This window comes from Parasteatoda tepidariorum, chromosome 2 (genome assembly GCF_043381705.1).
Source record: "Parasteatoda tepidariorum isolate YZ-2023 chromosome 2, CAS_Ptep_4.0, whole genome shotgun sequence".
Taxonomy (NCBI): domain Eukaryota; kingdom Metazoa; phylum Arthropoda; class Arachnida; order Araneae; family Theridiidae; genus Parasteatoda; species Parasteatoda tepidariorum.
Window position 1 is genome coordinate 24,951,067 of NC_092205.1, and position 14,994 is coordinate 24,966,060.

The 14,994-nt window shown below is 27.0% G+C and overlaps 1 protein-coding gene across 1 annotated transcript in view; it reads left to right on the forward strand.

Annotated features, from left to right (window-relative positions):
* Positions 1 to 14,994, forward strand: part of LOC107447869 (developmentally-regulated GTP-binding protein 2) — a 38,618-nt gene that overhangs the window by 6,742 nt on the left and 16,882 nt on the right. Inside the window, exons 4-9 of the mRNA XM_016062905.4 lie at positions 987 to 1,076; positions 3,067 to 3,127; positions 5,068 to 5,158; positions 7,883 to 7,955; positions 10,622 to 10,712; positions 12,140 to 12,314. Coding sequence (XP_015918391.1) covers positions 987 to 1,076; positions 3,067 to 3,127; positions 5,068 to 5,158; positions 7,883 to 7,955; positions 10,622 to 10,712; positions 12,140 to 12,314 — 581 coding nt within the window. The remainder of the gene's footprint in view (positions 1 to 986; positions 1,077 to 3,066; positions 3,128 to 5,067; positions 5,159 to 7,882; positions 7,956 to 10,621; positions 10,713 to 12,139; positions 12,315 to 14,994) is intronic.

Here is a 14,994-nt window from a genome sequence, read left to right on the forward strand (position 1 = left end):
TTTCTCTTTCCTTAAACAATTCTAAAAGCTATAAAGAATAAAAATTATTTGATTTAAACACAAAATAAGAAGTAACAAGAGCAAAGAACATTATCTCATCTTTCATTCCTCCACCAAATTATTTAAAAAAAAATGAGGGCTAGTTTGAAGTTTAACCAAAAATAAAAACAGTGATTCAGAACCCGCACTAAGGATTGCAAATCATTAGCCAGTAACTTAGCCAAATATCGAAAGTATTTGTCAATTTTCGAAAGTCTTTGTCAAATACAACTCTTAGGAATTTTTTAGGATTAATTTTTATCCTCTACAAAACTATTTAACGGTAGTTTGTTTCAGGCTTATATTACTTGGACTCAATTCTAATTGGTTATGCGGCGCATCTACCGAAAATTACTGTAATCGAATAAAAAGTACTGATTAGTTTAGAAAAATTCCTTTCGATATAATTTTTAGAATTGAGTTAAATATGTATTTTTTATTTCCAGTGGAAAAAAAATTATTCACCAATTCCTTTGCCAAAACATTATTTTATTTGCCAAATTTGCAATTTTATCGAATTTGGCAAGGTGGCGAATGCTTACCATAGGTCCTGGTGATTCCAAGTAATCAATTTATCAGTGATGTATAAAATTTATGACATTATAGTATTTTTATCTAAGTGTTACTCTTTCTACTTAATAGTAAAATTCACACACAATTTTGCTTATATTTTTACGGAATTAAGTAATTTATACTCCTTAAGATTGTGCTAAATTTAAATTGTGTTAAAGTTAATTTTTTTATACATTGCTGTGCTATTGTACTTCTGATTACTGATAGCTAGTTTTGGAAGTTGGCTTTTCTGAAAGATCATAGTGTATTATTGTGTTTTAGTCTTATTTTTGATTTGGTATGAGAAAAAAATCATATCAGCGTATAATTTGCTTTACATTACATAATCATGTTATGAAATTTTTGTATTAACTTGTATGCTTTTAATTTTTTAGTCTACAATATTAAACATTCTGACTGATACTCACAGTGAATCTGCTTCATATGAATTTACCACATTGACCTGCATTCCTGGTGTAATCCCAGTTAGTATTTCAATTTTATTTTTCTTGTTGATATTAAAATAATAATATGTTTTTTTTTTTTTTTTTTTTTAAGTGAAAGTCTAAAGAATCACAAAAATACAATTCTAATTAACTAGTTATATAAGATATGTTAACTTGATTCTGTGTTGGGGTACCTCTTCATAGATAAAGGTTGACATTGTTGTTAACTACTATCTCCACAATCATTATAGTACTATATTTTATTTAATGCGATTCTTGTTTACTTTTCTTTATTCTTATGTAATTTTTCTTTCTTGTTGCCACTGGCTGTAAAAACATGAAAGACTTAGCAATTACACCAAATTTCAGTTTTCAATGTAACTACTCATTTTATTCCTCTGATTATCCGCATGACAAGGAAATGCAAATTTTTTAATGCTACTATAAAAATCTATTTCTGTATTTGGAGTGGAAATTAAATTTCCTCTTATACCTTTAACAGTGATATTATTTCAGTTTTTAAAACATTAACTTGTAAATTTAAATGTGAAAATATTCAGACATTTTTTTAATCAGTTTTAATTTAATTAACTTTTAATTACGTTTCATACGTTAATTACGTTGTCAAATCAAGAAAGGTGGTACTAGATTTTTTTTTAACTTTCAAAACTCCATTTTTTATTAATTTAATTTTATGCAGTTGTCATACAAGCCAAGAATATTTTCCCAAAGCTTAAAATCAATCAAAGTAAACTTACAGAAAAGAGATTCTTTTTTTCCCATTTGGCTTGATTTGATATTATTCTTCCCATTTTTCAAGATCTAATGAAATGAGCTTATTGAAATTGGGCACATTCTACATTTAATTGATGCACTTCCTATGATATTTCGAATTTTTAATATGTAGCGATGGAAAAATTACTTAAAATAAATGCTGAATTAAAAATAACTTAAATTTTGTTACTACTGGAAAATATTTTTTTACATAGTGGAGCAAGTTGGCGTCTCTTTAAATAAAATGTGTGAACAGTACAGCAAAGAGAAAATTTCAAAATTACTTTTGCTACTTAAAAACCTTATTTTATAGATTTCTACTAAAATATGCACTGATGATTATGGACTTGCACCTGCAATTGTTCATGATTTTTTTCAATCAATGATATCTCACAGAGGAAATTTGATAAATAAATAAAAAAGTTATTCAAGATGTACACTTTAGTCCTGTGCCAACACTAACCCCTTCTCCCTTACATGATCTAGATTTTAACAAAAATAATGTTTCTGAGCATATAATTTTGCCAAAATTAATTTACTTGTTATTTTTTATTCTCTCAATTTAAAATTTTTTTTTCTGGAAGAAGTGTACTAAATTTCAGAAAAAAAAACAATGCATTAGAAATTATGTCTTGTTTGGGTGAATACTAATTCTAAGGGATTTTTATAAATTGATTGTCAATTGCTAAATTTTTAAAACCTAATAAAATGCTGTTCTTTATGCTTGAAGTTTGAATAAGTTGATTATTTTATTTCTTAAAAATAAATAAAGCATCAAAATATACTTTTTTTTCCTTTCTCTTTTTAAAAAATTTACTTGTCCCTTAAAAAATTGCTCCAAAGTGTTCTTAATCTGTAGAAGTGCCCCATAGTTAATTTTCCATAATAATTAATTTTTGATTATTTTTGTTATTCTGATGTGCCTCAATATAAAATAGAAGACAAATTTTACCTACCATTTTTTTTAAATATAATTATGATGCTAAACCTTGTGTAGTTTATAAAGGTAACCTCAAATCAATTAATTGAAAATTCACTTAGCTGTAAGCAAATTAGGAATATATTTTTCAATTGTGGAAAATGTACTTTTGGTATTGTTTTTAAAGTTTTGCATCTTTTGATTCAAAGTTTATATATGTATAAAATATAATTTATTAATATGATATCAGAATTCTATTTTTTTTAATGAAATATGAAAATATCTTTAATTTGTAGTTTTTAGTAGCTTTTTGTAATTCATTTTTATTGTTTTTAGTACAAAGGAGCTAATATCCAACTTCTTGATCTTCCTGGTATTATTGAAGGAGCAGCAGCTGGTATAAAATATGTTTTGTATTTATTTTTGTTTTGTTTAATATTGTGTAATGTAACAGTATGTTATCTAAACTCTTTTTTAAATTTTTTAAAAATTATATGACCTGAATCTGCTTAAACATTAAACGTACTTTCAATTAAAAAAGTAATCTTAGTTGCTTTTTTTGTGACTATGAGTTTTATCTCAACTGTAAAATTAATTATTGTTTTACTTTTTCTCTTGGCTGTCATTGGTTATTGCTTTCTTTGCTGTAAAAGGGTTAGTAGGGTGGACCATATGCTAACATCGTACAACACAGTACAAATAATAGTCCTGACCATAAATTTATATAATATATTTATTATTCAGTTGCTCACAAATAATTTAAAATATTTCTTCATTAAAATAAATTTGGATTATCTTATTACGGGGGCTTTTTTTTATTACCAGAATATTCATTATAGCACAAGATTTGCTGATCATCAAATTATTTGTATTAGGTTTGTGAAATAGTAAAAATAATGTCTTCATCTTATCTGCAAATTGATTTATTTAACTTTTTTATATTTATTTATCAAGTAGTTCATTGATTATTACATCCTTATATATACTTTCTTATGAAGATTAGGGCTTTTTACTTTACCTTTTTAAATTAGGAAAAAAAAATGAATTTTAAATTTTTTTTTTAATGTATTGATATTTAATATTTGGCTGCATTTGTTGAATTAAATATCACATTATTCGTTTTTCAAATAATAAATAACTGAAAGTCTTAAAAGTTTTTATTTTTGTGCATAAAAATTATTTCACTTAGGCTAAAGCAAATTTTTTACCTTCACTGTTAATAAATGTGATTCAAGACTTTTATAGATATGTTTGTTTGTTGGCACTGTATTAGACAAAAATCATTCTTATTTTTTATTTGCTAACACCTGCACTCTTTTAAAAAGTTTTTTATGGTCACAGTGAAGAAAAACTGCAAGGATAACTATATGCACAAAGATTTCTTTAATTTCATCTGCACCAAAAACCACATCAATGAATATCAGACAGCTTTTTTTATGTTTAAATTTGTTAGATAAAATGATAATCATGAACATTTTAAATGAAATTTATTAGATAAAGAAGAATAAAAATGATTGTTTAATTACAAATCTTGTACGGTTGATTTTTTCTGAATTAAATTTCTATTTCAATTTTTAATTCTTTCCCCTTTAAAATGATTTAAAAAATATCTATTCCTATTAATAATGTAGTAATCATTTCATAGAATTAATGAATAGTGAATTGAGGGAACGTTCACTCATCTTGTACGAAAAATGTTAAACAACTTATTTATTGTGCTTTTGTCTTGAGATTATTGAAAAAAATAGTTCAATACTGTTTGACTAAGGGACTCTTGAATTCAATTAAACATTTTGCTGAATATTGATGTGAGAGAATATTAATTAATTGTTTATGGTTATTACTTAATGCAATAGTACTATAAAAATTTCCTATGATCTTAAATTATTATAAATTATTCAATGTTTCATTAATATAGTTATTCTTGAAGCTGTTAAAATTATTTTTTATAAACAAAAAGATACTGATATTAAAAATGGTATATTTTATTATTTTTTTGCAATTAAATTTGTCTTTATTATGCTTAAGTAATTATACTATTTTTTTGGTTTATATGCCTTTCTTCAAAGTAGCCTGCTATATATTACACCGTTCCAAAAAAATTTCTGATTTTTTTTTTTAATTCTAATATTTTTTTTTTTTGTTGAAAAATATTGTCAAGAGTTTTTTTTTTTTNTTTTTTTTTTTTTTTTTTTTTTTGGCCTACTATAAGGCTTGCAATTTAAATAGTTCAGATTTCATCATGAAACTGTTTCATGCAAATGCAGCTCTACTAAAGAATGGTTTGGAAGCAACATATATTTTAATATTGTAATTGTCATTTTCTCTCCTCTTTAGGTAAAGGTAGAGGTCGCCAAGTTATTGCTGTTGCAAGGACAGCGGATTTAGTGCTGATGATGTTGGATGCAACTAAAGGAGAAATTCAAAAGTAATAATGTTTTATTGAGTTCATTTAATATTTTAGATTTTTATTTAGATTTATATTTAATATTTACATAAAGTCAAGATATTGATACCTTTATCATCATAGTTCTTGTTGTGCCTGGATGATGCACAAGGCCTTGAGTCTTGTTCTCTCTCGTCTTTAGTCCAAATCTGTCTCCTCTGCCTAGCTTCGTTTAGATCATCCAACCATTTTTCGCCCTGTAAGTTTGTTCATGTGAGAGTTACATGGGAGAGAGCATCATGGCATCATTAAAATATCATGGGCAGGCATCATTAAAATATTTCCGAGTCAGATGCATTTTCTGTTTTTAATTTCTTTTGCCATAAATCTTATTTTATAGTTTTTATGTAATTGCTCATTTGAAGGAATATAAAGCTAAAAGATTGAATAGATCCTAAGAAGGGATTTAGTTTGAAAATTGTTCAATTTGTTCTCTTGTGATTTGGTTAGTTTCCAAGTCATATGGCATAAATCAGTCTTATAGCATAGTAAACTTTATTGTTGAGTTTGTGTAATAAAACTGAGGAGTTTGAAATTTTATGTAACTATTCAGGACTGACAAAAGAGGTACTTCTCCAGGCTTTCAAACTTCAAGAGGTCCCGCAGTGGACTGATCATTAAGACACGGTTCCCACCAGATCACCGAAGTCAAACATCACTGGCTGTGATCAGTGTGACCACTTGGATCAATCTGCGTAGGGACCGAGGGTGTGCGGTATTGGTCCTCGTTAGACTGTTCTACCGTAAAGTGCTCGACTTCACGTGCAGGTCGTCGGGCTATTAAAGCAGGGGAGCCATCCCCTCTGCAGAGGATAAAAATTGTGATGGTATGTCTTCGGATCATCCTCAGGGATGTTTCCCAGACCGTCGCCAATAGCCCATTGTGCAGCTCTAGTGTGACGTAAATGAACTACAACTACAACAACAAACTTCAAGAGTATGTGTATTAAGACAAGTTGTAGTAGGTATATAATCAACATCTAAAAGCTGTTTCAAATCTGAGTTTACGGCTATTAACGTTCACCTTCTTAGCCTTGTAATTTTAATCGCAACTCAGCTGTTTACCACTGAGTATATTTTTCATCAGCATTGTGGTTGGTGCAAGTTAGGTGCAGAATTCAAACCCAGGTTATCTTAATGGGGGGCGAACACTTTTTCCCCTGCATCAGCACAGCTCTAGACAAGTTATTATGTAACACAAGCGTGAGATAATATCCTTATGGTCTTCGGCTATCAGAGTCAGAAAGGTTTATTTTATGTATGATACCATGGGCCAAGAAGAAAGAATTGAAAGATCATGTTTTTCAGTTATTGTAATCCCCCCCCCGGTATGTAAATCTATTAGCATCTTCAACTTCTGCATTTTGTTAGCTAAGTTTAGTTAAACATTTCCAATTATTTTCATACATTTGGTTTCCTATGTTTTTATATTTAGAACGACCATTTGTATGATTTCAGTCATAATTTATCTTTTTGGTTCCATATCCTCAAATCTGAAGGCTAATTGAGCAATGTTGTTTACATATTCTAGATCTTCCAAAAAAATTGTCCAATTCTATCTTATCTTTATTTTTTTCAGTTGAGTTTTCTTTGTAATCCATTCAATAACCACAATGAACAAAAGGTATGAAAAATATATTTTGTTTTCAATTCAGATTTTCAAATTTTCAGTCATTGTGCTCTTTACTAAAAAACATCCTCCGCTGTTGGTCCTTAACACTTTGATAATGTTTATTATTTTTATAGCTATATTATAAACCTGTGAGATATTCCATCAACATTCACATTTATGCAGTTGAAAGCTTTAGCAAAATATATTAAATTCAGGTAAAGGGTTGAATTTAATTGAGTACTCTGTTCAGTTATGCTTCACAACATGGTGGTAATCTCTATTGTAAATCCAATGAATTTATTGAGAGCGATTGAACCCTTTCGGTAACATGAGACGGCCTGTTCATTTCTTAATTTTTTATTAGCAACAGATTTTATTTGTTTTAAAATTATATTAGCAAAAATTTTTGACGGAATCTGTGATTGATATGTTTCTTTGGTTTGGGTACTGAACTGAATGACAAATTCCACTGTATTTTGTTTTTAGTACAATCTCACATTTATGATTGATATGTTTCTTTGATTGATATGATTGAACATATCAAAGAAACATATCAATCTATGATTGATATGTTTCTTTGGTATGGGTACTGAACTGAATGTACTAAAAACAAAATACAGTGGAATTTGTCAATCTCATCATAAAGGTTTTAGGTCCTGGCTAAGTTTATTATATTTTTCAACCAGCATATGCTAATAATGTTACAGAAGAACCTAGTTTTATAGTTTTAGCAATATTAAACTATTGGAAAGCTATAAAATTTATTTTGATGAAACGAAAATAGTTTTGGTTAATAATTTATTAACAAAGATAACTGAAAAACCACTATAAGAAATAATAAAAGTATGAAATATTGTAGTTTCTCTATCACATCTTAGTAGTTTGAAATCTGTATAATTAAATATCTCTTGTGGTATCAGTGTTGGAAAAAAGTCCAGAATCAGTTTTTTATTAGCATAGAAAATAGGTATAGCATAATAATGCCATAGGAAACATATATAATTCATACATAATATATACATTTATAATTTTAATAATTCAAACAAGTTATATTTATATTTCAACTTTTGTTTTACTCAACATTCTTTTTGCAGGGAACTATTGGAAAAGGAGTTAGAGACAGTTGGCATTCGACTGAACAAAGAGAAACCCAATATTTATTTCAAGGTTAGTATATTAGATTACTTGCTTTTAATTATGTGTTGTTTTTATATTTATGCAATTTATTAGACAAAATTCCTTTTCTATATTGCAAAATTTGATATTGTCCTTTAATTTTTTTTATTGCTTTTCAATTTGTCCATTTTGCCGTGTAAAACCTATTTATTTTTTAGTAAAAGAGTAGGTTGTGATAATTATAAAGAATTTTGGAGAAATAGCCTATTTATATTTTTTATCAATATTTTTTTTTCTTCTCTACCGTTTATGGAAAAAAAAATATGGTTAAGTGCCCAAAGCTAGAAAAGTGAGGTTTTTTGATTATAGAGATTCTTCAGAAATGGAATAATATTAAACTAAGCATTTGTTTGTAAAATGTAATAAGTTGAAGACATAATTGCTTGTTAACAGATGTATCAGTATTAGACATAATGGTAATTACAAGCTTAAGTAGAGTGCAGATTTTCCAGATCAGTTTGAATTGAAGCTTATACAAATAAGCAAAAATCCTGATTAGATAATATGAAAATTTTTAAAATCAGCTGCAGCATTTCAATTTTTAGGTAACTTTTTCTTCTTACCTTTCCCAGACTAAAGGCTGAGAATTGTAATTTTCAGATTCAAATTCCTAATTTTTTTTACACTTTTGTTTGACACTAAAATTTTTTTTTTTTTGGCCTTGAACCCCTTTGTCTAATGACACCAAGAAATAAAAGATGCCATTTTTTGCATCTTTTAGAAAATCTCATGATAAAGAATAATTTTCCTGAAAAAAGAAAATGAGAACAAACTTTTTTTTGGAAAAGCTTGGGGGAAAAAATGCAAGTTCTTAGATCAATATGAAAATTCAAATATATTAGATGAGATCTGCTAACAAAATTCAAATATTCTATAAAAGATGCTTTATGCAATTGATTTTTATGTTTGATTTAATCAAAAGTCTTATTGTGTTTAGAAATCCATTTAGTTTAATGTTTGTTAAGTAATGTTAAATTCTACTTTTTCCCTCAAATCTAAACTCATATTTTGGAAGAAATAGAGCAAACTCTTTTATGGAAACTTTAGTATGAATATTATTTTTGAAATGCAAATTTTTTTTCTTCTACCTAGTGAAAATAACATCTATTTGTAATAGATAGTATAAATACCATCAATTAGTGTTGGTAAACTGTGCCATTAAAACCGTCTAACAAAATTTTTTTTTTTTAAATTCAAACTCTACATAACATAATAGAAACTGTTTACATAGGAAACGTTTTCCTTTAGTTTTTAAAAGAAGACCTATAAGTGATAATGTCACTGTTAGATAAAATAACCATGAAATTTCTCAACTAATTTACGACTGAATTTTTAAGAAATAACAATTTTATCTCAATTGTGTTTCGAAATTCTCTTATTATATTGTGTTTTTATATTCAAAATGTTCAATCCCCTTAAAAATGTGAAATAACATCCTATTCATTCTTATTTCTATTCTATTTACCTTTATTTGTACTTTTTGAACTTTTTTTAAAAGAAATATGGTTCCTCATAAATAAAAAGATGTATAGTAGCCTGCAATAGTACTCTTGTTTATTGTTATTTAATTATTTTTGCATATAATTTTATAAATTATTTTGAGAAGAAATGCATTTGTTTCTTATTGTTTTAGTAATCCACTAAAAAACTAAGTGCAGGAAATTGAATTTCTTATTCTTTTTCCTTGTTTACCACCAGGAGAAAAATAATACTAAATTATGGTTTTATTCTTTTCGTTTTTATTTTATTTATTTAAATATTTGTTTTAAAAGGTAATATCTAAGACAAACATAATTTAAAATAATATCTACAACAAATATAAATTCTAATAATTTTATTAATTTAAATTTTCCTTTATTTTTTAACATATTTTCAAACAGTGCCAAAACAAAAAAATTAAAATAATTCAGATTTTTTATTTTTAGAGTTGATATTTTCTTAAAGAAAAAGCACCATAACCAACCAGATAATCAAGATATACTAAAAAATATTTCCTAGAATTCCTCCTTGTAACCCTTAAATAATAAAATAAATTGTAAAAACCTGTTTTTATTAATTTATATTTATTTAAAGAAAGAATTTTTTTTTTATCTAAAGCAATTGTAAATGTAAGCATGTAAATTTTGAGTTGTATATATTTTTAATATTTTTGTGATTTTTTTTTTCCAATTGCAAAGGTAATTAAATTAGTATTAAAAAATTTAAAATTTTTTCTTAAAACTTTTATACTTTAATTTCATTAATACAAAACCTGATCCAAATAGTAATTAGTATTCATTGATAATGTTGTACTCTTTAAAATATTAGTTGTATTTTATAGAATCCTTATAAATTATTTGTCCTCTCTTTCATTAACCAGATTGATATTATTAATAAAAGCTATTTTTTTCCTCAAATCTAACTTCACATTTTGGAAGCAACAAAGTAAACTCTTTTATAGCAGTCTTAGTAAAAATATTAGTTTTGAATTGCAAGTATTTATTAATAATGCTGTACAATTTGAAATTTTAGTTGTGTTTTATTGAATCCCTGTAAATAATGTGTTCCATCTTGCATTAACCTTAGTAAAGTTTACAGACATTACTTGAGTAATATTAACTTCTATTTTAAGAAACATTTTTTAATCATGTTTTTATTACTTTTACTCTATAATTTAGATCAAAAAAGCTGGAGGAATATCATTTAATGCAATGTGTAACTTAACTAGATGTGACGAAAAGCTGGTTCAAATGGTGTTACATGAATATAGTATCCTTTTGTTATGTTTAAAAAACTCTTATTTGTTAAGAGTATTTTGAAAAATCATTAACATTTATAGCACTTTTTTTTGGAAAAAAAGATTTTATGTTTTGTTGTCTTAATTTTTTTAGACTTTTTCAACAAAACTAAAAAAAAATTTTGAAGGCAATTCTCTTTATGACCAAACGCAACCAACGGCAGAAAAAATGTTAACCGTGATATCACCTTCGTTTAATTTCCACAAATATATTTTATTCTACTTATTTATAGGTTTATCAGTATTTTTTAAGTTTAAAAAATAGTTGCACAATATTAAAAATGCAATTTAACTTTCCTTATTTATTTTATCAAATAAATTTCATTAGTACGTATATGGAACTCAATAAGTAGAACTCAGTTTGGATGTGATAAAAATATTATGTGTCATAAATAACTTAACACTGATAAATGCCAAACATAACACCGAAGAAAAATATGTCATAACCTATTCAACATTACTTACGGTACTATACAAATATTTTATTTTTTTATTTATTATTATTATTTTTGCACTATCCCTTTTCTGTAATTTGCATTGAATTTGTTTAATAAGTTTTGGTGTTGTTCATAATCAAACATAAACTATTTTTAAATTTATTCTATTATAAATTTGTAAAATAATTTTTATATCTCTGGAAAATTAGTTCGACTTTTCGTTATATAGAATATGAAATTAGCAAATTTTATTTCAATGCCTTCTACTTCATTGATGCCTATCAGACATCAGGTCCACCATTTAAGCAACAGTTCTTAACTATTTGATTTGTAAATTGCTGTTTTTTTTCTTTAATTTTATAATTAACGTTAATCGTTTCATTAAATTTATACAGAGAAGAAATTAGAGGGGACGTAATATGTAAATCATTATTTATAGTGCAAAATAACTAATATGTATATATATGTATTTTAAAAAAGTGTCGATATGGATAAAACTTATTGTGAAACGTATTACATACGTAATTTGTTATTATATGTATGATTAATGAAAGAAAACTTGTTCTGCTTAATTTAATTTCTAATTGATCAATTAAACCTTTATAAATTTATCAGGATGTTTTGCTTGAACAAAAGTAACTGGAATTTTTTTATTAAGTCATTAGTTTGTAATAATTATATAATTATTTTAACAATTTTAGTTAGAATATTAAGTTTAGTTATAGTAGTATTTTTAAATATTGAGCATTATTAATAAATTCTATATGAATGTTAATTAGTAATTATGAAGGATAAATTTTAAAAAAAAGTGATTTTTTTAAAATTGTTTTTAAAATTTATGATTTTAGTTAATAGTTTTAACAGATTATGGTAAATGGACCTCAGTGAAAATCGCTTTAACAAGATTGTTGAACTAAATTTTTATCAGTTGTCTAGTCAATGCGTTCCTTATCCTGTATTAGAAATATTTAATGCTGAGGTGCTATTCAGAGAGGACTGCACTCCTGATGAGCTCATAGACGTAATCAACAGAAATCGTGTTTATCTTCCATGCCTTTACGTGTACAACAAAATAGATCAGATATCTATTGAAGAAGTAGATCGACTAGCTCATTTGCCCAATTCTGTAGTTGTAAGGTATGTAAAAATTATTTCAACTCTCACACGACGATACTGACTTAACATAAAAACTAATATCTATTTTAAGTTCTGAATCTGAAAAGATGTTGTTTAATGCCATCCAGGAGAAAAATAATTGTGAATTTCGTAAAAAACAGTATGGAATTTTGTAAAAATTGCTTGTCGAACTGCTATTTCTAGAAAATTTATATTTTTATGGTAAAAAGGAACAAAATGAAAGAATGCCTATAAAATTTAAGAATTTTTTATGTAACATTATTGTTAGCAATATAACAGGGTTGCCACAGGTGACTAAAGATGTGTCTATTTGGAACTATTTCCTGACTATAGCTACTTTTTTGCCCCAAAAAACTGAAAAAGGTAACTACTTTTGCCCAAAGACGACTTTTATGAAACTTTTTACATTTCTAACGAAGTTACTTCAATAATAAACTAGGTGCTTGAAAAAATACTTCCCTTTTCCTTTTATCCCCTCCTTCACAGGAATATGCCTATAGGCAGTCATGTATTCATGTATGTAGCAATGCTGCCTATAGGCAGTCATGTATAGGCATATTCCTGTGAAGGAGCCTTTCTCTGAAATGACTATTGTTACTTTTATAGTGGTTGATTACATTTTTACTATTTAAGTTTAAACTATTTATTATTAACAGTTTATTCACCTTATTAATAGCAAATGAGTCTTAGTCAAATTGAACTTATCTTTTTCGCAAGTCTTTAGTTATTATTTTTTATTATATACTGAACAGGACCACATACTCGTATGGATGTAAAAAATATGCAACTAATTTTTCTGGCCTCTAACGCAATTAAACAATGAAAATATATCTGGCAAGTTGGTGCCATTTTCCACTCTTAATATGCTAATTTTAACACTTCTCGATTTCTCGTAAGGAACGACAGTTTATTGCACATTCCTCTCGTCTTTCATTGGGAAACGTAACGCATGTTCATTTTCTTTACCACATGATACAAATATCTTCTTGGCCACAAGTTATTTGGCTACTGTTTTCATGGTTTTTGGCAACTATTTTAGTTTTTTGAGCTTTTGCATGCTGTGCTTAGCATTGTGAAACCTGTCATTTTTTTCCAGCTGCAAGCAAAAAATTAAGCTAATAAAGGCAAATATTTTTGATATATTTTCTTGTGGCATCCCTGATATTATTATACCCTTTACAACTTTTATTAAATGCCTAAATTTATTTGTCTATGCCTGTTAGTTGGAAAAATGCATCACAATCATCATCTTTTATAAGTTTTTCTACTTCAGACAAAAAAAAACCACCTTTTTTTAATGTGTATCAAGATTTCTTTTTGAGCAAATGTATGTGGCGTTATTTTTGAAAATTGAGTAAGTCCTTTTGAAAAGTAGAATAAGGTTTTTAGAGGTTAACAAAGTAAACTAAACACAGTGGCGCGACAGCCCATAAAGGGCCAAGGCCTACTACACAACCCAGTTTTTTTTACTTTTGGGCTCTGAAACGCAAGAGCAGATGTTCCTGTTGGGTGGTCAGCCCAATGTGGAACCCTGAGTGTTTAGCTCCCAAGCAGGCTCGGTACTCGTTTTATTGACCCACTAAAGGGATGAAAGGCTGAGTCGACCTTGCCTGGCCCAAGGATCGAAACAGGATCCTGTGGCACGACAGCACGAAACATTACCTCTCAGCCACCGGGCGGTTAGAGGTTAGTGTACAAATTTAAAAATATTGCTAAAGGTCAATAAATTAAGGTGATGTTTTTAATTGTATAATTTGATAAAACATCTAAAGGCAATGGTGATTATTAAAAAATAATGCAAAATAAAAGATTTTTTTAGCTTTAAATGAACTTGACTATTTATTACATTAAATGAATTAATTTATTACATTCCATCATACATTTTAGAGGAATGCATTGTACAAGTATCATTTTTTGAGTTTAAAAATTTTTGCAATGTGTCCTTAAACAGATCTTAATTTCTTTCTAAATTGATGTTTACTCTCAATATGTGAAAATCTGACCATATTAATAATGGCCTGCAACACTTTTATCATCTGCTCTTCAAATTTACATTTCAATCCAACATTTCTAGTATGTAGCACAAGTGCTTTACAAGTTCACAATGCTTACAAGTGCACAAAGCTTAGGTTAATGAATTTAAAATTGAGGTATTTTGAATCGTGTTTATACCATTCTGCGAGTGTGAATCATTTAATTAATTATTATAACTCACAGCTTATTATTTTCAAAATGTGCTTTAATTATTTTTATATCTTTTCAAAGTGTAGACAAAATAAGATTATTCATTTTATGCAGAAAATTATTTGAAAATTTCAAACTGTTTTACATGGTTTCTGTAATCACCACCCTAGAAGATATATTAGGATTTTAAAAAAAAGCTCTACATTTTAGAGGCTGCATACAAATATTTTTAAGGAAAGTCAGAATCTAACAAATCGTTTTTGACGTTAGAACACGAAAGTAACTTCATGTTTCATTGGGAAGTTTAATTGTTTTTGGTATTTTTCACTCTGTATTCCTCACTAATGATTTTACATTTTTCAATGGCATTTTATGTATCTCCCATAAATATTAAATTTTTATCCCAAATGTTTCTAACTTTTTTACCTTACTTTCAACAAGGATTCTAAAAATATGTATACTTAAGGCACGCCTTACTGAACACTCTCTATATTGA